This window comes from Opisthocomus hoazin, chromosome 1 (genome assembly GCF_030867145.1).
Source record: "Opisthocomus hoazin isolate bOpiHoa1 chromosome 1, bOpiHoa1.hap1, whole genome shotgun sequence".
Taxonomy (NCBI): Eukaryota; Metazoa; Chordata; class Aves; order Opisthocomiformes; family Opisthocomidae; genus Opisthocomus; species Opisthocomus hoazin.
The window spans coordinates 2,480,620-2,505,992 of NC_134414.1; the positions used below are offsets into that span (position 1 = coordinate 2,480,620).

At 48.3% G+C, this 25,373-nt stretch overlaps 2 protein-coding genes across 2 annotated transcripts; both read left to right on the forward strand.

The window, feature by feature from the left end:
* Positions 1-1,016: 1,016 nt before the first annotated feature.
* On the forward strand, positions 1,017-4,580 carry LOC104339470 (folate receptor gamma). Its single transcript, XM_009945626.2, has 5 exons — positions 1,017-1,093; positions 2,138-2,321; positions 2,977-3,165; positions 3,608-3,743; positions 4,013-4,580. Exons 2-5 carry the CDS (start codon positions 2,184-2,186, stop codon positions 4,372-4,374), a joined length of 825 nt encoding a protein of 274 aa, XP_009943928.2. The 5' UTR covers positions 1,017-1,093; positions 2,138-2,183; the 3' UTR covers positions 4,375-4,580.
* Positions 4,581-5,838: 1,258 nt separating this feature from the next.
* LOC142360555 (olfactory receptor 51I2-like) lies at positions 5,839-25,253 on the forward strand. The gene is given in 10 exon segments (XM_075413835.1): positions 5,839-5,940; positions 6,220-6,333; positions 6,845-6,889; positions 6,892-7,082; positions 7,084-7,120; positions 7,122-7,240; positions 24,134-24,213; positions 24,216-24,371; positions 24,792-24,973; positions 25,029-25,253. Coding segments are annotated over 10 exon segments (1,251 nt in total).
* The last annotated feature ends 120 nt before the right edge of the window (positions 25,254-25,373 follow it).

Below are 25,373 nucleotides of genomic sequence, written 5' to 3' on the forward strand. Positions count from 1 at the left end.
ACGAGCATCCGGAGGTCGTTCTTCACGCAGTGTGTCATTAGGCTGTGGAAATCACGAAAGCAGGGTCTCCTAGAGCCTGAGGTGTTCACCCATGAAGTTCAAGAAGTGTTTTTTTAACTTGCATGAAGCTTGGGCAGCTGGGTCTGCTACTGAAACATCAGTGATGTGATGGAAGAAAAGAGCAAAACAACCCCAAAACTTGTGCTGCCCCAAGAGGAGGACTCTGACCCTCTGCTCAGGGTGAGGGCTTTTCACAGAATCACAGAATCACAGAATAGTAGGGGTTGGAAGGGACCTCTGTGGGTCATCTAGTCCAAACCCCCTGCCGAAGCAGGGTCACCTACAGCAGGCTGCACAGGATCTTGTCCAGGCGGGTCTTGAATATCTGCAGAGAAGGAGACTCCACAGCCTCCCAGGGCAGCCTGGGCCAGGGCTCCGTCACCCTCAGAGGGAAGAAGTTCTTCCTCATGTTCAGACGGAACTTCCTGTGCCTCAGTTTGTGCCCCTTTTCAAGGGGTCTTGTCAGCAAACCCCAGCTTTTAGCTCCAATTATTGTTCTCAGGTTTTTGCAACAAGGTGCACTGTTCCCCCTCATCAGCTAGCTTTTATTTTTTCTCTTGGAAGTTATTATTCTTCCTTCTGAGACAATAGCACTTATTCCCACACATCATTTTCTTGTGTTGAGCGTTATTCGTGTTTATTCTTGGTGCGTGGCAGAACCCTGGATCCGTCCCTCCTTGGCTTTTTTGTCTCATGCGGTGGTGCAAGTCACAACTACCCGGAGCAGAGGAAAAAGGGCTTGTTATGAATGGCCAAGGCTGATAAGAGACAAGCCTGTGGAAAAAAAAGCACTGGACTGTTTCCCAGGCAAGAGGGTGTTGCTGGTGGAAGAGGCTGGACAAGCTGGTTGCCACCCAAACAACTGCTTCTAAGGTAACAAACGCAGAAGTTAAACCTGGTTAAACTTATTAGGAAGGTAATTTCAAGTGGCAGCACCTGTGTTAGAAGGCTTTCCCATCGAAGCTGGCCCCAGGAAGTCGCTGTGCTGACTGTTTTTCAAGTGTTCTAGAGGGTTTAGAGGTTCTCTGGGCTGGTAAGGTTGAGATTTGGTTTTGATTATTTTTAAGGCTTCTTTGTGGTTATGTATATGTAGTTAAGATGCAAGTTAGCTAATTCCTAGTCCTGGGTTTTATGTATCTGCTCCCTTCGTTCTGTAATCGCTGCCTTCTGTGTTGGTTTGTGCTGTTTTAATGCTGTGAATGGTTTGTTTTGTTCCTGCGTTCTGCAAAATGCTTCTTAAAAGGTGATGGTTTTAGATGCTGTCTTGAAAAGGAATGTGAGGGAGTACCATGGTGTGTTTGTTTATTTTGGGATTTTTTTTGTTTTGTTTTGGGTGGGGGTTTTTTTTTGAGTTTTGGGTGGGGGTTTTTTTTTGAGTTTTGGGTGGGTTTTTTTTTTTTTGTTTTGGGTGGGGTGTTTTTTTTTAGTAAATTACTGTAAAAATCCTCTTAGCCTCTGGGTGGGTGGAGGAGGCTAGGGCGTGATTATGTGAAGTGTATTTTATTGTTCAAGTCAGGTCTCCTTTGGAGACCTCAGCTGTGGGTCTCCAAAGGCCCGGATGCACATAAACCAAAGAAAATGCATTTTTCTCCAAACATACACCTGAAAACAAGCTGGGCCTCCTGCAGCTCATGGTCCACACAAGTTGTCTGTGTGCTAGTGCATTTACCTGCGTCCTCTGAACCACTAGCTGAAGAGACCCCCTAATTAGCAACGTCTAGCTGCAGAAGGCTTGGGAGATGAAAGCTTTGCGCTGAAACAGTGGGGTGGCTTAATGCGAAAGGACCCCAGCTTGAAGGGGTCTCACGCAGCAGCCCTTTTCTGCTCAGGGTTGTTTGAGGTTAACTGTTGCACACCCCAAGCTCTAAAAAGTCTGTTTTAATCTGATGCAGCACTGTCCAGAAGACAACACATAGATGACCTTGCAGCCTTGCTTGGAGAAGTTGTGCTTGTGTCCTTGGTGCTGTGAGCTGCTGATGGTCTGCTGGTGGTCTGCTGGTGTGCCCTGGCCAGCACAGCACCTCATTTACTACTGCTCAGAGCCAAACCCCTCCTGTGCTGTCCCCTTTCTCTGCAGCTCTGTCACCTCCTAGCTCCCCCACCTGACTGGGCTGGCTGTGGGGATGGGACTGGGGCAGGCACTGCTCGTGCTGTCTGCTGCCTGTGCGGTGATGCCTGCGAAGGACCCGTTGCTGAACATCTGTATGGATGCCAAGCACCACAAAACCAAGCCTGGCCCAGAGGGGACGCTGCATGGCCAGGTGTGACTCCGCTGATGTGTTGGGTGGGATGGTTGGGGTCTCCTGTACCTGCCTCCACAGACGGTATGGGCTGGTATGTGCTTTGGGCTTAGCAACCATTTTCCAGAGGAAGAAAGCCTGTACTGGTATGGGGCCTGTTTATTTGCTGTTTTCTTCCAGCAAAAGCCTAGGGCAGATGCAGTGGTGTGAGGATTTCTGTCAGCCCAGTGTCACCCCTTTCTAACCAAGATGCCTCCCCTTCCCAAAGCTTCAGTACCCACATCAGAACAAGGTAAAGGATGGCAAGAAAAGACTCTTACCTGTTCCCTCTTTCAGTGTTAGAGACTATTCTTGCTGACTGAAGAGCTCTGCCTCCAGGTCCTTGGTGGAGATGGGGCTAAGAGCGAGAGAAGGGAGCTTGTTTCTGTTCCTCAGGCTGGCACTAATTCCTGGTGAGGATCTGACCTGCTCCTGCTGCTCTTCCAACTCCACCTTGCTGCAGGCCTGAACTCTTCAGTCCAAAGTGCCCAAGAGTTTGCTGGAAGAGAGAAAACCCCCTTGCTGCCGCAGCTTTCTTGCTGTAGGCTATGCAGGGAGCTGGCACCTGCAGCATCCTCTGACTCCCTCAAGCTGCTGCCTGCCCTCCCTGACCAGCCTGTCTCTTGCTCTGTTGTAGTGTGCTCCCTGGAAGGACAATGCCTGCTGCACAGCCAACACCAGCTCAGAAGCCCACAAGGACCAATCCAACCTGTACAACTTCAACTGGAACCATTGTGGGCAGATGCCACCCAAGTGCAAGCGTCACTTCATCCAGGACACGTGCTTGTATGAGTGTTCACCCAACTTGGGGCCCTGGATTGACCAGGTAGGATTAGTTCTGCTGTGATTAGGACAACAGAACTTGTGCTGGCCACAGAATACTTCACGTGCTGGTCCCCCATACACTATACCCCTGGCACGCATGGGAGTGTGCTTTCCAGGGACACTGCAAGCTTTCCTGCTGGGTCCAAAGATTCAAAGGACTTTGCTAGCCTCTGCTTAGGAAGCCAAGCAGGCTGATGGAAGAATTTCTTGTTCATAGGATCAGAGAATGCTTTAGGTTGGAAGGGAGTGCTTTGGATTGGAAGGGATCTTTAGAGGCCATCTAGCCCAAGCCCCCAACAATCTTGCTGTCAAGGCATGTCTCTGTTCTGAGACCAGCTCTGGAGCCCAGTGGAAGAGGATGGGGAGGAACCTGGGATGTGACAGATCCTGCCCCGTAACTTTCAAGCTCTACCACTGTTGTGCATGGTCCTGTTCCCTTGCAGGCTGACAGCAGCTGGCGTCGGGAGAGGATTCTTCACGTGCCGCTCTGCAAAGAGGACTGCGAGGAGTGGTGGGAGGATTGCAAGGACTACGTCACATGCAAAGAGAACTGGCACAAGGGCTGGAACTGGGCAACAGGTTGGTGGGCTGTGTGGAGCAAGCATCTCCTTACCCCTGTGGGAAAGCCCCTGGCAGGGTCACTGCTGCTTGCCCAGTGGCTGGAGCCAAGACCTCCAACTGCTCTCGCCTGTCTGTGGGGTCGCTGACTAGAAGGTGGCCGAGCCACCATCCATCAGCTAAGATGCAGCGATGGGCTGTGGGCAGCTGGGTGGCCTGCTCCTCCCAGGTGAAGGGACATAAGTGAAATGTGCTTTCTCATCTTGTTTTCTGGTACTGTCTGTCTTCAGGAACAAATCGCTGTCCTTGGGGCTCCATGTGCAGACCCTTCAGCCACGTCTTCCCCCGACCGAAAGACCTGTGTGAGAAAATCTGGTCCAACTCCTACAAATACACCACAGAGCCCCGAGGCAGCGGGCGCTGCATCCAGATGTGGTTTGACCCTGCCCAGGGAAACCCCAATGTTGTTGTGGCGAAGTACTATGCTTGGAAGAAAAGATCCTCCCCTGCTGGGATGGAGAACCTGAGTCCTGAGACCGACAAAGCTGTGTATGCTCTGCCATGGCCTGTCCTGGTCCTGCTGCCTCTGGCCCTTGTGATGATCCCAGATGGAGCCAGGGGCCACGGACTCCGTGGATGGGGGTCCCTGTAACTGCTCCCTGAAGGGACCTGGCTTGGACTGCGCCAGCTGCCCCACGAGAGGAGGTGGCATAGGTAACTTAGATCTGTCTCTTCAAACTGGTCACACACACCATAGTAAGTTCTCTGTATGAGTTATGTTGTTGGACCTTGGTACCTGCCTCTACTTTCAGCTGCTGACAAAAGCAGTTATTTCCTTGCCATCCTATGAAGGGCAATACTATCTCTGCTCTGATGTAGGAGCTCCTTCACCTCTGCTCCCACCCTGTGGCTGTGTGCTGGGCTGGCAGTGCTTGCTCAAGGTCCTCGGCTGAGCTCTGGTGTCTGCTCCTTCAGACTGCTCTGTCTGCCTGAAGGGTGGGGATGATAATAAAGAATTCCTCTGAATCAGCCTTGCTGTACTGAAGTCAAATGCTGTTGAGGAGGTAGAAGTGCTCTGGGGTGGAACAAGACTGCTGGCCTGGACTGGGAGGTGGTAGGTGTGGGATCTGTAAATGCAGGAGTCTGCCAGGAAGGACTTATCTTCCCGGGTGGGTGAAGATCTTCTGGGCACTGGCAGCACCTCAGCTGCTGTGCTTTCCTGGAGGAGGTGCAGAGCTGGCTGCATGTCCATGCTGGGACTCCTGCAGCAGGCCACAGCTAGGTATGAGAAGCACCTATAAGGTCTCTCCCTAGTCACAGCCACTCTTTTGCTTCCCCCTGAGCTGGACCTCTCCAAGCTGGATGAGGAGCTCTTTGACCTTCTGTGCATAGATTACTGGAGCTAAATGCAAGTTGCTGCTGCAGCCTGGTGCAAGTGGCTCCTGCTTTCCCAACCCAGCAAATGCCCCTGAGAAGCATCTCAAAGAACTGTCCTTGACTTGAGATTGTACGTGGAGAAGCTCTCTCTCCTTAGCTGCAGCCGTGCAGTTCAGGTTGACTGGTAGAGCTTTCCTCCCCCTGCCTATGACCTGGTTTGGGATGAGTATCTGTGTTGCTTTGAAACATTCTCTTCCCCCAGGAGTCAGGGTTCACAGCCTCCCATGAGACTTGCAGACGTCATCAGTAGCTGTGTAAAGGCTCACTGCTGTGCTTTTGACTTCCTCCAAAGCAGAAACAAGCCTCTAGCAAAACTTCAGCAACTTGTGAAAGGAATAGCGAAGGGGAAAGAGTGACAGGAAAATGCATAGGGCTGCTTAGGTTAGGCAAAGTCCACAGCTGTCCAGTCTGCAGAGCTTTATAGTACTTGAAGTATTTTAAGGAGTCTTTAGATCAAAGCAGCTATTCCCAAAAGTTTTTCTGGTTTATTGTTTTTAAAATGCTCCTAATGATGCAGCCTCTATTGTAGCTGGTTACTCATTGCTTGCTGTTATATAAAACACAGAAGCACTTTCTTACCCTCTCTAACTTCAACATGTTGTCTGCAAAAACTGAAGATCTTCTAGGACTGACCCTGGCTTAAAGTCACAAAGGTCTTCTAGCCCATGTGTGGGGTATGATGTTTGCCCTGTCTGACCCAGGTAGGATCAGGGAAGAGGAAACATCTGGAGCTGATTCCTATGACAGCAATCTCCATATAGGAAAAAAAACAACTCTAAAGGCAAAGCTGCTTGGGTCAAGGGAAATTCTCACCCAGGCAGCTCCCATGGTCCATGCACTTGTTGGCTAGGCAAGTTCTGGTCAGCTCTGCCACTGTGTCTAAATGCTCAGGTACTGGTCTTGGAGGTGTATTGGGATTCTCTTCAGGGCTGGTGTGAAGTCCTCCTGTCCCACATCAATGTGAAAACCCTGTCTGCAGGCCTGTCCCTGGAGGAAGGTCTGACCTCACTGTTTCCAACCATTTATGGTTTTTACCCTTTGAAAGCTCATTTGGGATTAGCTGCAAGTGATACTGCAGCCAGCATCTCTTCTTTATGAGAAGCTTCCAGCTGTAGACACTTGCTCCCCAGACACTTCACCAGTTCTGTTGGTACTGTTCCCATGCTTGGCAAGGGTAAGATAATTTTGCCTACTGGGTGAGATCTGGGCAAACTGACCTGCAGCTACCATCAGTTCCTCTTTCCCTCTTGCTGGAAGAGGAGTTGCTAAGACTGTCAACAGGAGCATAACTGTTCTTGCTGGAAAACGAGGAAAGGAAAGGCTAGGCTACACCCTCAAATTTTTGCTGTGAAGTAGGGAAAGGGGCTCTTCCTTAAAACACGCTGTAGAGATGTACTGCAGAGCACCCACATCGCAGTATGACATTATGAAACAGCAATGGCTTGCAAACCCTGGGTGTTAATCCTGACTGGCATTTCTGGGACGGAAGATGGTTGCAGCTTGCTCTTTATCCCACTTTCTTCTTCTTATCTTCTGTCACTTATGGGGAACAGCACAACCCTGCTTGTCACCAGGACTGGCACAAGCCTCTGAGAGGCCCTGGATCAGTTCCTGTCTAACCAATTCCTGGTGCTGTCATCACCAGTTTGAGTTTGTCTCTAAAATACCAACAATGATGTGTTTTGTGGTTTGATGCCAGGCAGGTTAGTCCTGATGCTTGGCTTGTTCATTCTTCTTTTTAATTCCTTTCTTCTCCTTCGTGGAGTCCTCTGTGCTTCCAGCCACAACCTTTGATCACTATGTAGCCATCTACTACCTGCTGAGGTACTCTTCCATGCTCACCAGTGCCAGGATCAGGCTGGTGTCCTGGGCTGGTCCAGCTGTCTCAACAAGCATTCCTCCAGTTCTGGAATTAAGGTTACCATTACTGTCTGCATCAGGACCTGATCAAGCTGGTGTGTGGTAGAGATCACGTTCAACAACTACTATGGCTTTGCTGTAGTCTTTCTGGCTTTTGACCTCATCCTCATTTTTATGCTACATATTTCTAGGGCCATTCTGAGCATCACATCCCAGAGGGAGCATCTCATGGCTTTGAACAACTGCCTGTCCCGCATCCTATCCTAGTTATCTTGTCTGTGGTTCACTGGTATGGCAAACATGGTTCACATCATAGACAATGTCTACCTGCTGGGGGGTGGGTGTGTGTGTCCATGCTGAACCTCATCATCTACAGCTTAAAACCTAAACCGATTCACAGGATCTGCCTCTCAGAGGCAGCTCTGCCTGAGACAGACAGCAACGTCTGACAGAGGAGTTGAGGGGATGGGATGACTCCAGGCTGGAGGTAGCTGGACTCTGTCATTGCTTTAGCATTTCCTTGCATTGAGGATATTTTGGATGGAGGCTTCTTCAGTTATCATACAGCATCTGCTGGGCTGTAGTGATTTGTTGCGTCTGGTGAGCAGTCAACAGCTCAATGTTACTACTGAGCTGGGGTCATTCACTATGTGCTATAGAAAGGTTTAGTTTTATGAAGCTGTTCTAGAAAAAGGCATCCTTGAAGAGAAGAGGCTGATTAGATCAGCTGTCCATCTCTTAGCACAGTCTAAGCTCATCTGCTCAGCCATGAGTTGAGATAAAAGGTCAAATGTTTCACCTGTGCCATTCTCTGGATTTGACTGCTTCTTGTGATAGCCTTTACGACTCTGCAGTCATTTGTGCTTTAATCCTAGCATGTTAAATAGCACTGTTCACTCATTCTTTGAGAACAGTATAACTGAAATGAAATCTCTTGAAGTCTTTTGAATGGAGAGAACTCAAAAGAGTTTTACAAACAGCAAAAACACCCAGCTTACAAGGGTTTAGCTCCTTAACTATTGCAACAGACACCACCTCCATCTGCTTATGTGCCATGGGCCAAGTCAACACCTTACATGCACACATCTATCCTGTATCAGGAATAGTGCAGCCAGCAGGAGCAGGGAGGTGACCGTGCCCCTGGACTCAGCACTGGTGAGGCCGCACCTCAAATTCTGTGCCCAGCTTTGGGCCCCTCACTCCAAGAAGGACATTGAGGGGCTGGAGTGTATCCAGAGAAGGGCAGCGAGGCTGGTGAAGGGTTTGGAGAACAAGTCTGATGAGGAGCGGCTGAGGGAGCTAGGGCTGCTCAGTCTGGAGAAGAGGAGGCTGAGGGGGGACCTTCTTGCTCTCTACAGCTCCCTGACAGGAGGGTGTAGTGAGGCAGGTGTTGGTCTCTTCTCCCAAGTAACTAGTGATAGGACAAGAGGCAATGGCCTCAAGTTGCATCAGGGGAGTTTGAGATTGGATATTAGGAAAAATGTCTCTACTGAAAGAGTGGTCAGGCATCGGACCAGGCTGCCCAGGGCAGTGGTGGAGTCCCTATCCCTGGAGGGATTCAAAATACTTGTAGATGTGGCACTTGGGGACATGGTTTAGCAGGCATGGTGGTGTTGGGTTGGCAGTTGGATTTGATGATCTTAGAGGTCTTTTCCAAGCTATGCTTCTATGATTCATCTTCTCACTGAACATCCTCTGAGTGAAAATGCTTCCTATGTTAACGATACCCTGTGATTCATTAGGGGCTCTGCTGACTGAGTCCATGTGCAAGGATAGCTGACAGTGTTTGCTCAAATGACCCCAAAGGCCAGACAGAGATCCGTGGAGCAGTGACCAGGTGGGGGAAGCCTGCCAGGCTCATTCCTTTACATCTACTGCTCCTAAGACCATCAGAGATGACTGGTTGAGCCATTGTCCCTATTTGGAAACTAGAGCAATTCATCAGAAGGAACTGTCTCCAGGAGACTATGCAAATTCTGGGATTACTCCCTGAACAGGTATAGGATTTTTGTGAGATGCCTGTGGGAGAAGTTGAGGATTGAACAGGAAAATTATGGAACTGTACAAGATTCATCACAATGTTTACTGGAAGGGCTGACAGCAGAAATTCTTTGGAGTTATTAAGGAATTATTAAAGGAATGTGTGCGTTTGCAGGTGTGTGTAATCCACCAGTGGACTTCTGGCCAGCGCATGGAGAGTGAGGGATTTGGGCTCTGGGGTCTAGATTGGATGGACCAGGGGTCTGGAGACAGGTATAGGAGAGAAAGAGGGTTGGGAGCAGCTTCCAGATTGATCCTCTGCTGTGAGTCCCTGAGCTGCTGTCCATAGAAACAGGTCTGAGCAATTTGTGCTGTCAGAGTGGGTCCACACCGGTCCACCACACTGGGGCACCTTGAACAGAGCCATCAAAGAGGATATGAAAACCCCAGCCTACAAATCCCCTGAGCCAGCAGTCAGGCTCCAGTTGGGCAGTGTTTTGTCAGTGAGCTCACATGAAAAGGGAAAAAAGAAAAGTCCCATTTGAGGTAGTAAGACCACATCTCAGGAGGGCAGCTGGACAGCAAATGGGTCTCAGGATGAGGTGGGGGGGGGGGGGGTTCAGGAAAACAGAGACTGCTTTTGCACACTGATTCCTCTGGAAATGTCAAGATGTTTGGGGAAATGCCAGTGAAGCGGAGATGTCAAAGAAAGGTTTGCTGAGGGCAAGGGGAAGATGAAAGGGCAGCAAGCACGTCTGTAGCAGTCTGAGCAGTGCGTGGGGGTGTCACAGGGATCAGCACTGCCGTGCCCCCCAGGCATCCTCCTCCAGTGATGCCGTGCGCAAGAGCAGAGTGTGGCAGGCGACATCCTTCTCACCTCTGACTGCAGATGAGCCACCTCTTCTCCATCTGCCTGGGAGAGCCAGAATCCCCTGGGCTGGGGCAGATCTGGAGAAACCTGGTTCCACAGGCAATTTTCTGGGGTGCAGAGTCACAGAATAGTAGGGGTTGGAAGGGACCTCTGTGGATCATCCAATCTAATCCCCCTGCCCAAGCAGGGTCACCCAGAGCAGGCTGCACAAGACCTTGTCCAGGTGAGTCTTGAACATTTCCAGAGAAGGAGAATCCACAGCCTCCCTGGGCAGCCTGGGCCAGGGCTCCATCACCCTCAGAGGGAAGAAGTTCTTCCTCGTCTTCAGCTGGAGCTTCCTCTGCTTCAGTTTGTGCCCCTTGCCCTTTGTCCTGTCGCTGGACACCACTGAAAAGAGTCTGGCCCTGTCCTCTTGACCCCCACCCTGCAGATATTTAGAGGCATTTCGAAGGCCCCCTCGCAGCCTTCTCTTCTCCAGGCTGAACAAGCCCAGCTCCCTTAGCCTCTCCTTGCAGTGCCCTCACCATCCTCGTAGCCCTCCACTGGACTCTCTCCAGTAGGTCCTCATCTTTCTTGAACTGGGGAGCCCAGCACTGTGCACAGCTCTGCAGATGGGGCCTCCCCAGGGCAGAGTAGAGGGGAAGGAGAACCTCCCTCGCCCTGCTGCCCACACTCCTCCTCATGCACCCCAGAATCCCATTGGCCTTCTTGGCAACCCGGGACACATTGCTGGCTCCTGGTCACCCTGTCGTCCCCCAGCACTCCCAGTCCCTCTCCACAGAGCTGCTCTCCAGCAGGAGAGGGAAGAAGTCAGTGAATCTGGCTGTGTTGGTGGCTGTGCTTTGGTTTGTGCAGCTTTCTGAAAGGATGGGATGATCACTGGAGACCTTGCAGGACAACAGATTCTAAGGGTTGAGTATTTTCAGCAATTTCTCCCAGATCTGATTGGTTGTCATCCCAGAAATGGTGGGGTTTAGTGCAAGTGGAAGCTGCACGCTTGGGTTGTCCAGGAAAATGTGAACAGGCTGAGGAACATTGCACCCAAACCAATGGACTGAGAAGGAGCAGGCGGCTGGTCTGCTGTGACCAAGGTTGTTGGAGCCAAGGATGAGACCGGCAGCATGGAGAGAATGATGGGCACAGTCTCAGGCAGGCTGTGCCCTGCGAGGGTCACCGGGAGTGGAGCCACGGTGGCAACCAGGACTGTGGCGTGCGGGAGCGGGAGGGGATGGAACGCTGGAGCTGGGCATCTGCAAGCAGAGAGGGAGAATTTGATGTCAAGGTGAAGAGAAACTGTTTGGTCTCAGCCCTGTCCCAAAATACCTTTCACTCCCCTGTGGTGTTTGACTTTTGTCCAGGGCTTATGGCTTTGCCCACACAACAACTCTATAGGCATGTACAGGAACACTAAATTTCCCATGGCGTCCATGGTAATTATTTCAAGGAAAGAAGTAGTGCCACTGAACAGCACTACAACTTTTTAAAGCTCTTTATTCTTGAGGGGCTTTATTTGCTTTGTTTGTTTGCTTGCTTGTTTTTTGTAGTTGAAAGTAGTAGACTTCAGCAAAGTGGACTTGTTAAAATTGAGATAGTGGTATCTCACGAGGAAAATGCCTATGAGAATATTTTTCAGGAAGCTATGCGGTTCATTAAAGATGTGATAAAAGGAGCATTTTTTTTCCCAAAACCCATCAGTAGAGTAAATAAGCAAGAAGGGCACTAAAAATCAGCATGCATAAATCACCATCTTTGCAGTTATCCCTAGCGTAAGAAAAAAACATGAGCTTTTGAGCTTGATCAAACTAGTGATGATTTACAGAAAGAAACAGCAAGAGCATATTAAGCAAAAACAGAAAGGAAGGGGAAGGCAAAAAGCAATTTGCACTTAGACACATAGATTAATGTCAGAATTGCTTTGTTACTCAAATGCTAGGGAAGCACATTGAATGGTGAACGTGCATGACCTGTATTATTTTTCTTAATTACAAATTATTTTTCCCTGAAGCAGTCCAATATCAGCAGCAAAGGAAGAAATCAGGGGAAATGAGGAAAAATATGTTAAAATGTTAAGAAAACAGATGGCTTTAAATGACTGGTGCAGTGTAAGGGCAGGGTGACGTTTGCCTTAGAGTACTCCGAGAGCGGGCAGGAGTCGTCCAAAGGTGGTTGGCAGATATCTTTGAGAATAAACGGAAGATAAAAGAGAAAGAAACCCAGACTGGAAGCAGGTAACCCTAGAGCCTGACTTCAGAAATTTGGAAAAGGGTAAAGCAGCGATGGAGAATTACAATCCAGCTGGATTAACATTTCCTGAAAAATACTGAAACCGATGAACTAAATATTTATGGAGCACTCATGACACATCAAGGAAGTAAGTAGCAATGACCATGAATTTCTTAGGAACAAATTGTGACAAAGCAAGCTAATTTTTCCTTTTGAGGGGGTAAAATGCCTTGCTGACAGGGAAGAAACAGAAAGTTAAATCTGCCTCGACTGTAATTGTGCTTTTGACACGTTTCACATAATGTATTCGGAAACAAGAAAGCAGAGAATGATCTAAATGAAACTACCACAAAGTGAAGGCAAAACTCATCGGAAAAAAAGACTTTTTCAAAGAGAAGTTATCAATTGTTCATTGTCAAGGATGAAGCAAACAGGGTTATGAAGGAAGCTATCTTATTTCTGCAGTTATTCACTTTTTTCATTAAGGAGCTTTTAAGCAAATACAGGTTTCTTTGGGTCTGAATGTAGTAGCTGTCATGTCATGTTGGGTACATAGAGCTGATCTTGCTTAAAAGATCTGGCCTTTAATCAGTGTATTCCATATAAATGTAACAGACTGACATCTTCTTTATTATTCCGCCTGACTATTTAAAAATTTTGGTGTAAATCCAGCATCCTTCTGGAGATTGAATAGGGAGACTGCTTATTAATTCGCCAGTGAGAACAAAGCAGGACTGATGGTACAATGGGGAGAAGGCTGAAATTCAGGACTGTCCTGATACCCTGGATGTGACACTAGAAATGCATTTCACAACATTGGGCTGGTAAGAACAGGAGGATTTATGTCAGTATCAAACTGGTTAGTCTGGCAGTAATATTAATCTATAGATGATGATATTATTATTATTATTATTATTATTATTATTATTATTATTTCAAAGTAGAAATAGAGCAGGCAGCATCTTTACAGCAAAGCTTTGGGAAGTACCGGAGTAGACAAGGCAAACATTAGTCAACAATCTCACGGTTTGCTAAAATAAACAAGAACATAAAACCTGAAGTGAAGACTATGCCAGAACGTATGAGTAGGAGTGCCGTACCCAGGGCACACAGAGTGACCATCCTGTTCTTCTCAGCACCAAAATCACAGTTTGGGGGCATCTTCTGTAAAGAAACACGTTGACTTGCTAGCAAAAGGAGAGCAACAAAATAATTAAAAGTCCACAGAATATGAAGCGTGAGGACTCATTCTAAGCATGAGATTTTTTCGAGAGGTATGGAGATGCCATTCTGAAATGTTAGAACAGATTTAGTAAATACTCTTCTGGGATGGTTCAGATAAACTGCTGTCTTTTAGGGTGGGAGATGGACCACAAGATGTCTTAAGGTTCCTTCTATTCCTGCTTATCATATTTCACAGAATCACAGAATGTTAGGAGTTGGAAGGAACCTCTGTGGGTCACCCAGTCCAACCCTCCTGACAAAGCAGGGTCACCCAGAGCAGGCTGCACAGGACCTTGTCCAGGCGGGGCTGGAATATCTCCAGAGAAGGAGACTCCGCAGCCTCCCTGGGCAGCCTGGGCCAGGGCTCCGGCACCCTCAGAGGGAAGAAGTTCTTCCTCGGGTTCAGCTGGAGCTTCCTCTGCTCCAGTTTGTGCCCGTTGCCCCTTGTCCTGTCGCTAGACACCACTGGAAAGAGCTTGGCCCCATCCTCCTGACACCCACCCTTCAGATATTTGTAAGTATATATTAGGTCCCCTCTCATCCTTCTCTTCTCCAGGCTGAGCAAGCCCAGCTCCCTCAGCGTCTCCTCGTAGGAGAGATGTTCCAGTCCCCTCACCATCCTTGTAGCCCTCGAAAATTTTTTTTCCATTGAAAATTTCACATTAGATATATATTTTCTACCACTATCCTGTGCATCTCATTTGCCATATATGTATTTTAATATTCCTTATCTACATGTTGTCGAGTCTCCTTCTCTGGAGATATTCAAGACCCGCCTGGACAAGGTCCTGTGCCCCCTGCTCTGGGTGACCCTGCTTCAGCAGGGGGGTTGGACTAGATGACCCACAGAGGTCCCTGCCAACCCCGACCGTTCTGTGATTCTGTGAAAGCATCTTCTGCCTAGTGATATGATCTTCACTAAGCAGTGATATGGGGATGTGAACTCCTTGGTATTATTTCAGTAATAATATATACTTGGGTCTTTGTAGACACCCACCATCACTCTTGGCCTTCCTGTATTTTCGTCAGCAAATTGCACAGGCAGATTGGATTTCTCAGATATTAAACAAAAAGATGTATTTTTTTGTTTTTCTTGAAAATCCTGGATTGAAGGCAGAGTTTGCCCCCCATGAGTCTCTCATCCAGGCTCAGCCCGAGGACTTTGAGCAGAATTGTTATTACAGTAATATTGTGTGTTATTACTGGATGCACACAGAGTTTCCCATCAGAAAAACTGCATGCAGGCAAGGTTTCCCCTTCTTATCCTTCTCTGTGTGGAGCCATGAGGACCCCCAAAATCACAAATTATAAAGCAGAGAGGGGTAGTAGCTAAGTGTGATCAGAGACTGTTATTTACATCAGCACATTTTATAGAAAGAAGGCTCTTCTGCAAGCTTCATCTTCCAACTACATCCTTTGGGCTAATAAAAGAAATTATCTCTCTTCTGAAACAAAAGGCAGGGTCAGCCAGCTAACATCTGATAAAACCACATTTTTCAGAAAAATGCGTCATTAATGGTTGTTGTTTGCTGGAGGTAAAAATGGCCCAGCATTAAAGTGATTAGCTTTTAAAAAAAATTCTACATGAGCATTTTCTAATACTGTATCCGTTGCTCCCAATAGCAAAACTGCGTCCTTCTGATGCATGAAGATGAAATAATTACTGATGTGGAAGCTATCCTTTTCTAATGGGTGAGTCACCTTGATCTGATAACTGTCAGTGTCAGGGGCACAGCAGAGGTCAGCAATAAATGTTGTTGGGGCCCCACAAGGGTTTTTTTCCCAGAATTTCAGGTAATTATGAGATAAGTTGGATAATAAAGTCCCACATCACTCTGACCACTTGGATACAGATCATCCTTTAGATATGTCATTGCACCCAGAAGGAGAGGCAAAAATAGCAGCTGAGCATTGAATTTGGACGTGGTCGAAAGCAGGTTTTCTGCACCCAATGAAGTGCTTCAGAAAATGCACCCCAGTATCTTACATGATCTTACTATCCAATATCTCTTCTGTTTTCTCATCAGATCAGTTTGCTTCAGCACTGCTCGTTTCTTGACAGGTATAACACACGCAGGGAAGCTTTTCCCTTGGTTCTGTCAACTAGTGCTAGCAGCCCCCAGTCTGGCTGTCACAGCAAATTACACCGAGCACTGAGGTTATTGAGGATGGCCCATATCTTAGCATCCCATATGCAAAACAACTGGCGTTCATTGCTCCGGGAGGAGCAATATGCTCTGTGACTCCCCAGTTCAGTCTGGGTCACAGAACAACCTTGCAGGGCATGAATTCCAGCCCAGCAAAAGCGACGGTCTCGATTTCCAAAATGGGTATGCAGTTAAAAAGAAAAGCCTGGGAACAAAGTGAATGTGCCCCATTTTTGAGATTATTTTTTTTCTTTCCCCTTGTGCTAGGTGCCATCTGGGATTTTCCTGGAGGTTTTCCTAGTCCTGGACACATTGAGTCCAACTCCGCTGTGCTTCGCTTCCCAGCTTCTGCTGTTTAGAGTGGCTCTTCTCCTGGGTTACACGGGGGACCTGCTTATCCAGTCACAGCTGAATGCACCTTGGGCAGATTGTAAAAGTCGCTGATTTGAACAAACAGACTGAAAACAGGAGTGAAAACAATCACAGTGCACAAATCCACCGAGGTTTATCAGTCAGCTGTGCTTGGGATGAAAGAGCCAGCTTGTGCGGTTTCTGCATTATAGTGTGGCAGGTGTTTTATTCTTATTTTTCAGCCAATAAATTATACTAGAAATAACAATTAGAGAAGGAAATTGAAAAAATGGTTTTGGGAAAAACTCACTTGTTCAGGGCCAAGTGCAATAAGCCTCTAAAAACGTCCATCTAGTCGCATATAGACACCTTCCTTATCCAGAGGAGAGTCAGACACTGCCAGGAGCTTACCTGGTCCATGCTGTGCATCTTAGGATGGGACAAACAATCCCTCACCAATGCTTATTTCTCCCACTTAACTATAAAGGAGGCAGTTAGCCCCATGCCAGAAGCGTGATGGGGTTGATGCTGTGTTTTTCAGAGAGATGTCCTTGATGCTAAGAGTGCATGTACGATTATAGAATCATAGACTAGTTTGGGTTGGAAGGGACCTTTATTAAAGGCCATCTAGTCCACCCCCCTGCCATAAGCAGGGACATCTCCATTTGGACCTGGGTGCTCAGAGCCCCATCCAACCTGACCTTGAATATTTGCAGGAATGAGGCATCTCCCACCTCTCTGGGCAACCTGTGCAAGTGCCTCACCCCCGCATCGTAAAAAAATCTCTTCCTTGTATCTGCTCTGAATCTCCCCTCTTTCGGTTTAAAACCATTACCCCTTGTCCTATAGCAACAGGCCCTGCTGAAAAGCCTGTCTCCATCTTTCCTGTAGACCTCCTTTAAGTACTGACAGGCTGCTCTAAGGTCTCCCTGGAGCCTTCCCTTCTCCACACTGAACAGCCCCAGTTCTCTCAGACCATCCTCATAGGAGAGGTGTTCCAGAACTCGGATCGTTTTTCCTCCTTCAGCTTGTTCTGCCCCTTCAGCCTGAAGATGTGTCTGTGTGTCCCTGCCTGAACATGCACTCAGGTCCACCCGAGGCTGTCCATGCAGCCTGGAAAGCATCTCAGCTCAGCCAAAATCCGCGGTGTCCGGGGCGCTGAGCTGCTGTCCGGGCACTAACGCCTGTGTGGATCTCTGCTAGATCTCCTCCAGCTGAAGGCTAGGCATCCAGGACAATTTTGGGCACCACAGGTGGGTTTCTGTGGTCTGCAGGCATATGTACACCCAGCAACGGGGACCCCGAGGAGCTCAGCACCTCCTCCCGCATCCGGCCAGCCCTCAGCCTCCTGCCGGGTACCCGATGCCCAGGGCAGCCTGGGGAGATGCAGGGCAGGTCTGCACCGCTGCTCGCAGGACGTGGTGGGACCAGACACGAGTTCCCCGCTCCGTGCTCTGCCGCAGATGTCATGCAAGCACATGCACAAGGACATCAGTGACACAGGACACGACGGGGAGGACTGCCTCTACACTGCCCTGGTGAGGCCTCATCTAGAGTACTGTGTCCAGTTCTGGGCTCCCCAGTTCAAGAAAGATGAGGAGCTACGGGAGAGAGTCCAGCGGAGGGCTGCGAGGATGATGAGGGGACTGGAACATCTGCCCTACTAGGAGAGGCTGAGGGAGCTGGGCTTGTTCAGCCTGAAGAAGAGAGGGCTGCGAGGGGACCTAATAAATGCTTATAAATATCTGAAGGGTGGGTGTCAGGAGGATGGGGCCAAGCTCTTTTCAGTGGTGCCCAGCGACAGGACAAGGGGCAATGGGCACAAACTGAGGCACAGGAAGTTCCGTCTGAACCCGAGGAAGAACTTCTTCCCTCTGAGGGTGATGGAGCACTGGAACAGGCTGCCCAGAGGGGCTGTGGAGTCTCCTTCTCTGGAGATATTCAAGACCCACCTGGACGCGGTGCTGTGCAGCCTGCTCTGGATGACCCTGCTTTGGCAGGAGACTTGGACTAGATGACCCCCAGAGGTCCCTTCCAACCCCTACCATTCTGTAATTCTGTGATTCTGTGACTGCAGGTGTGTTTACAGCACCGGTACAGCTGTCGCTGCATCTTAGCACAGGCATGGGTGAACAGCCTTCCAGCTCCCATCTGGCGTTATTTGACAGGACAGAGTTCACTGGAGGCAGAGAGTGTCTCTCCAGAAGCTGGGAGCACTCGGGCGGTCAGCTCTGGTGAGCTAGGTTTTCTCAAGGCTAGACATACCACGGTACCCAAGCTGTCTGGTCTCTTCCGTCTGTGCTGTGCAGAAGTTGCTCTCAGGCAGAAAGACACGAGAACCAAGGATGAGAGGGCTCAGGGGAAGGGGAATCTGATTTTTTCATCTAGTTTCAGTGATAAGGTTCATTCTTTCCTCTGCACAGGGGACAAGATGTTTTTTCACAAAATGGATCACGCTAAACCCAAACGCTTCTGTGGTTCACATCTCTGCAACTCCCAAACCCCAGCAGCCACATTAATTTAACTCTGTGTTTATACCCACGCTGTGGAGGTTGGCGCAACAGCTCGATACCTTCTCTGCAGAGTCCAAAAGCGACCCCACTGGGGAGGGATTTTGCTGGGTAAGTTTGTTTTCCCCCCGTTTCCAGCATAATGAACAAGTCCCAGGGTGAAGGTCAAAAAGCAGTTTTCTTCAGAGTCCACGTAAGCGGGTGCGCATTCTGCAGTGCTGATATTTTACCACTGGAAGAAGTTAGTGGAAGCATTAGGAACATGCTGAACTCTCCAGCTTTTGATTTTTTTAGAATTTGACTGAATAACTTTTTGGAAGATGCTTTGGAGAAAAACAAGCTGCTGGGTTCAATGCAGTGTATGTTAGTGGTCAGAGAGAGCATATGGGGTAATGACCAGTCTAGAAAGGTTTCTGGTATATATCAGATGTAGTTTCTGCCTGTTTTCCTGTCCAACAGTAGGCCAAGGTCCACTGAAAAACAGTATTGAAAGTGTCTTTGGATGGGGGCCCAAGGCTCATGTGTGGCCTTTAACAACGAGGGGAACGGTCAACGAAATATTTCAGGAATAGCATGTTAATGGTATGTTAGCAGTATGTTAAGGAGTAGCATTTTAAGTATCCTCAGTGATTTCTCCCAGAGCTGGTGGGTTTTCATCCCAGTAATGGTGGGGTTTAGTGCAGGTGGAAGCTGCACGCACAGGTTGTCCAGGAAGATGTGAACAGGCTGAGGAACGTTGCGCCCAGACCACGACTGGAGACCAGCAGCACGGAGGGGGTGGTGCACATAAAAAGCAAAATGTCCTCTCACAGTGCTCGGACAGAAAACAGTGAGCTTGTAGGACTCTTGCTCTGACCCATAGCTCACTCCCCATGGTCCTATGTAGCCTTCAGTAGACTTTATTGCCCGCAGCAGGGAGTCACTGATGCCCATGGGTGCCAGTTGCCTCCTGAATGGGTCCCACGTGTCACCAAGCTGCGACCGCTGCCATCGGACTGCTGCTGCACACCCTCTCCAGTCCCCCCTGTCGAAACACGGAGCAGGATGGATCCTGCAGTCTGTGCCAGTGTTTGACCTCTGTATGGCTGCAGCCAGCCCCTTGTGTACCCCATCCCTTTGATCTCCCCCCCATCCCTGTCCTCCCCAGCGTCCCTTTCCCACCTCTGACCCTTCCCCTGAGGGTTCCTTTATCAGCCTTGCACTGTCCCACAGGACCCTCAGATACCCCGACTCCTCTCATCCATCATTTCCCACTTCCTATCAGCTACAAAGACCAGGCTGATCCTCTCCAAAGCTGAGCTTCGGGTTACTTAATGGCCTGTCAAATAGTGGCTGAGGAGTTTTGGTCTTTGCTACTGTCTCCATTATCTGTCAGGTTTGTTTCTCTGTGTGTTTTTGTGCCTTTCCCTGTTACTTACTCTTCCCTTTGAGCTGCAAAGGTCTTGATCTGACAAGCTCAATGAAGCAGATGCTCCCACCTTCCACGTACCTTCACAGGGACTAGAAGGATTTTGGGAAGAGGCAACAAAAACAACCAAAGGCCTAAAATAATTTCCATGCAAGGAAGAGCTGGGTGAACCAGGACTCTCCAGCCTGGCAGATGGGTGACTGAAGGGCTCTGTAAAATCTTGAGTGGCTCGAAGAGGACATTCAGATGTAATTGCTCGTTGTCTCTTTTAATACAAGAACTAAGACACATTAAACAGAATAGCAGGTGGCAAATTTAAAACCAATTTCAGGAGGTGTTTTTCACTCAACAGGATTAAGCTTTGGAACATTTTGTGAGAGTGAACTGTAAACGTCAAAAGTCTGCAGGGGCTGAACTGAGCTGTAAGGCAAATCCACAGGAAAGAAAATCCATAAAGGAATATTCAACACGAAACACTGCTCTTGGTTCAGGAAGTGCCGGAGCTTCAGATCGATAGAGCTTAGCGGAGAAATGATCCCCCTGTGCTTGCCATGCGCTTATTCCTTTCCTGAACACTGCCCAGGTCACAGCATCAGCCAGCCAGTCTTCAAGCTCTCCCCAACAAGCTCAGAGCTTCCTCAGGGGCTGTTCACCTGCCCAAGGAGCAGCAGACCATTCTGCAACCACACCAACTCCCAGGGAGAGCCCATGGAGTTTGAAAGGTGGGAGACCTCTGCTGTCATCTCACCCTGGACAACCATGGTGAAACAGCCTCCTTGCTGCTGCATCCTCTCACCTTACATGGAGGAGATCTGCACCAGCAGCTGCTGGTCTGTGGTGATCCCGGCACCAGAAAGGCACTGAGACCCTGTGAACCATCATTTTAAATGTCATTTGTTAGAGCTAACACTATAAAGAGAGGACAGCGCACATAATCTTACGTCCTTTCTGATGCTGGGAACCCCAAGCTGTGCAGGGTCGAATGGGTCTCCTTTCAACATGCAGACCTCATCCAAGAAAAGGTTACCCCATTTTGGTCCTTTGAGCTATTACAAGAAAATCTGTTCCCATAACCAGAGCTTCAGCAAAGAGACCTCGATGCAGGAGGAAGGGCGGGCAAGCAAGGTGGTGGGGACTGTGGGACCACAGAAGACAACGTTACATTTCCTACCCATCCCATTACAAATCTGACACTTTCTCCCCTGGTGAACGCGTTGGAGGAGCAGCCTTGGTAATAAGAGCCAAAAAAAGCAGGATCTATGTGCGAGCTTGTGACAGCCTGTGAGAGGAGCAGCCAGGATCTGGACGACATCTCACAGTGCATTTTGCAGACACTTTACCCAGCAGAGCTGGGACCAGGTGCTGGGTCACTGCTGTCCTAGGAGAGTCCAACTACCACCACATAAAAGCAGTGTGGGCGTGGGCTTCTTTCAAATGAGCAATGAACAGTTGCTGCAGGGTGGGTAAGACACAAAATGGGTGGAACAGATCAAGGGTTTCCACATTACTACCACCCCCCACCACAGCACATCTCTGCTTGGCAACAAGGAGGAGACACATCACACATCTGTGTGCGACAGCACCACTCGCACAACTGGCATGCAGGTGATCAGGGCAGGTAAATACACCGGTCTCATCTGGCCACAACACACGAATGAACTTGAAATGCCATGCAAATCCAAGAGCAGGTGGGTCCAGTCATAGCTCTGCGCACCCCAGGCTTCAGCTCCTGACCCTCAGCAGGTTGTGAGCCTGCTGCTTGGCATCCAGAAGACTGCAGCAATTCTTCCACGCATGCACTGGCAAAACCAGGGCTCAAGAGACTTCTTTCTTACTTAGACCCAACGCTACCGTGTGTTGCGTGAGTGCAACGCAGAAAAGGAGGTTTCTCTAGCGTGCATCCGTACAGCTCCTTGCACAGGGGGGACTTGGTCCCCCGTGTTGGTGAACTGAAGGCAGATTTGACTCTGATTCCCTGTTGTTTGTCTGTTCCACCAAGTCTCTTTATTCAAGGTCCCTGGGGGGTTTCTGTCCCCAGTTGCCCAGAGAAGCTGTGGCTGCCCCCTCCCTGGCAGGGTTCAAGGCCAGGTTGGATGGAGCTCTGAGCACCCTGGGCTGGTGGAAGGTGTCCTGGCTTATGGCAGGGGAGTTAGAACAAGATGATCTACAAGGTCCCTTCCAACCCAAACCATTCTATGATTCTACAAAACATGTTTCAGAGACCTCATAAGCGGCTGTTCGAGGACTCGGTGAGTCTGACTAGGGCTTTCTCACCACAGACAAAACTGAGCTCCAGCTGCAGCATAATTTGGTACCTTTCCAAAATGCAAAGAGCAGGAACGTTGCCATGAGGTTTCACACCTCAGAGGGCACTTGCAGAGCCTGATCTTGATGCTTAGAAGTTTCGCTGTGTGGTACTCAAGGGCAAAGTATGGAAATAGTATTTAATCCCTTCTTTCTGTTCTAATTAATATGTTGGGGGGGGCAGTCCTAGTTACAGGAAAGTTAGATAATATTAGATCTAGAAAGGATCACTGTGATGATTTTTTCTGACATCATGCATCACACTTCCAGAAGAATTTCATAACCAATGTACTCATCCAGCCCATCGTACGGGCTTCAGGCGAAGCATACACCTCAGAAGAATTTCTGTTCTTAGCTTTAAAGTTCCAAAAGATGAAGAATTTGTCATCTGTCCTTTTTTATTCTCAGGTTTTCAAACTAGCAGTGTCTCATTTCATCCAATTTCTGCATAACTTCAGTTTCCTGTCACTGGGTCACGTTGTGCTTGTGGGTTATATTGAAGAGTCATCACTGTCAACCACGCACCAACTGGCGGACAATTTTTAGATCAATTCAGCTTTTCTTTTGCCAATCTTGTAGTCTAAACTAAAGAAGTCCTTCTGTAAGAGACTTGTTTCCCCAGAGAATAAGAAAAAACTCTCTCTGATACAGACTAGATTATTATTGTAGGCCCCTTCCATTCTATTCTATACAACTCTGCGAGCTCGGATCTCACATCATGTTCACTGTCAGCACTCTTGCTGAAGTTGCTTGACCTCCATTTCCCTGGAAAGACCTCTTGTTTGTAGCAGTGACTCTGTTGTCATGCAGGGATTCAAGGGTTTACATTCGGGAGAAATTAAGCATCAAACATTGTGTCTCTGGTTCCCTGTCCAGGCTATTCCACATGTCACACGTGGGGAACTCTGCATCGCCACAAGATTTTATTCCTGCAGCTCTCTTTCTCTGAAAGAAATTTCTCTCTGCTAATACCTCAGGTGAAATTTGCATTAAATTTATATTTCAATTTTTTTCAGGACATTATTCAGTTATTATCTGTTGGATGAACAATTACAGGGGTTTTGGGGTAACAAGTTATATTTACCATGAAAAAAATTAAAACAGCCTCAGTGTTGTAATCCACCTTCCTAAGACAAAATCTGGATCACAGGGGGTGCAAAAGTCTAACTCACTGCTGGATGGACTTGTGTAACCTAATCACATTTTATGACTTCAAACCAGTAGTATTTAAAATATCGCTGTTGGGAACTTCTAACCTATCGAGGTAGCTGATAAATTTCAAAACTCCCTGATGCTTTTGCCTAGTTTTTTCTCTCATTCATGAATATATTCATAGAATCACAGAATGGTTTGGGTTGGAAGGGACCTTAAATATCATCTGGTTCCAACCCCCCTGACGTGGGCCAGGACACCTTCCACCAGCCCAGGGTACTCAAAGCCCCATCCAACCCTGAGGGTGACGGAGCCCTGGCCCAGGCTGCCCAGGGAGGCTGTGGAGTCTCCTTCTCTGGAGATATTCAAGACACGCCTGGACAAGATCCTGTGCAGCCTACTGTAGGTGACCCTGCTTAGGCAGGGGGGTTGGACTAGATGACCCACAGAGGTCCCTTCCAACCCCTACTATTCTGTGATTCTGTGAACCCTGCCTTGAACCCTGCCAGGGAGGGCGCAGCCACAGCTTCTCTGAGCAACATGTGTCAGGTCCTCACCACCCTCACGGGGAAGAGTTTCTTTGTTTTATATAATCTAAATCTCCCCTCTTTCAGTTTAAAGCCATCACCCCTTGCCCTATCACTACATGCTCTTGTCAAAAGTCCCTCTCCAGCTTTCTTGTAGGATCCTTCAGGTACTGGAAGGCTGCAATAAGGTCTGCTGAGAGCTTTCTATTTTATCACAGTCATCAATGAAATGAATAAAAGATCAGCAGCACATTCACTAACGACTGCTATGAATCTGGGTAGTTTATGAAATTTGTATAATCTGCATATATAAGTATGCATGTGCCTGTTTTCTGGTTTATGAGCAGTACACTTATTTTTTGAGCTTTGTTTTGTTCCAGTGTAGGTGCTCCCCGGTCATCACATCACATCCCAGAGGGAGCGTCTTAAAGCTTTCAACAACTGCCTGTCCCACATCCTGGCAGTCCTGATCCTGTACATCCCCATGACTGGCTTGGCATGGTTCACCATTTCAGCAAGCGTGCTTCCCCTCTCGTTCATGTCCTCCTGGCCAGCATCTACCTGCTGGTTCCCCGTGCCCTGAACCCTGTTATCTACAGCATAAAATCTAAAGAGATCCGCAGGGGTGTACTGAAGGTCATCATGCCCAGGGATAGTTTCTCCCCATGGCACCACAGCACATAAAGTACCTTTGCTAATTGCTCACTATAAACTAGTGGGATGAACTTATTATGCTGCGTACACCATTGTTACTTATTGAATGTATACTTCTGGGTGAAGACAGAAGCAATTAATATTCAAATTAATTTAAATCATTTTCCATGCTCCCTTATTCTGTGATTTATCACAGAATTTTCTCTGCTCTGTGAGGTGTGTTTCCACTACACACTGAAGGAGTTCACACTCCAGAAAAACTTAAATATGTAAGAGTTTTTTTTTTGGCTACCGAGGGTGTAACATATCTTGCTCAAGTATTTCTAATGAGTACTGTAATGAAGAATTAACCCCCAGTCTGGGAAATAATCCAACCTGTGATTAAACCAATTAGTCACATAGTTTGCATTCACTGAGTAAGAAGCCATTCAGTCACCAGTTACGAAGCCATCAGGAACCAAACAAATATCAAATTTTGACAGCGATGCAGCAAAACTGGGGCAAACGAGGAAAAAAGTAACGAGAGGCAACTTGTTTACCTGGGAGAAGGTAGGAGTGGAGAAGGGAAAGGTCAAAGGCAGTGAAAAGGAGGGCGAAGAAATGGTAAAATGATAATAAGGCAGGCAAGTGATGTGTTTGGGGCTGTCCGGGATAACAGCTGCCCACCCTGCACTTGACCCTTGTGTCTGGACCAGAACCAAAAACTAAAATCCATGCCATGAGAGTCAAAGCAGTTCCTGCGCTCAGGAGGACTGGGGGACGCAGTCTGCTTTCCCTGGCCAATGAAGAATACCTGGGTGAACGGATCAGGCATCCTGGTATCACCACATTAGCGTTTACCCAACTCTTTGGAACAGAGTGGTTGCTAAATGGCTTGCTTTGATGGTACACCATAAATACTCTCAAAGCATGAGCTATGGTAGCCATGTTACAAAGCCATGCAGATGTGCACTCACTCCCCCCACGTACGGAGCTCCTGCCTCCACGTGTCTGATACACACTT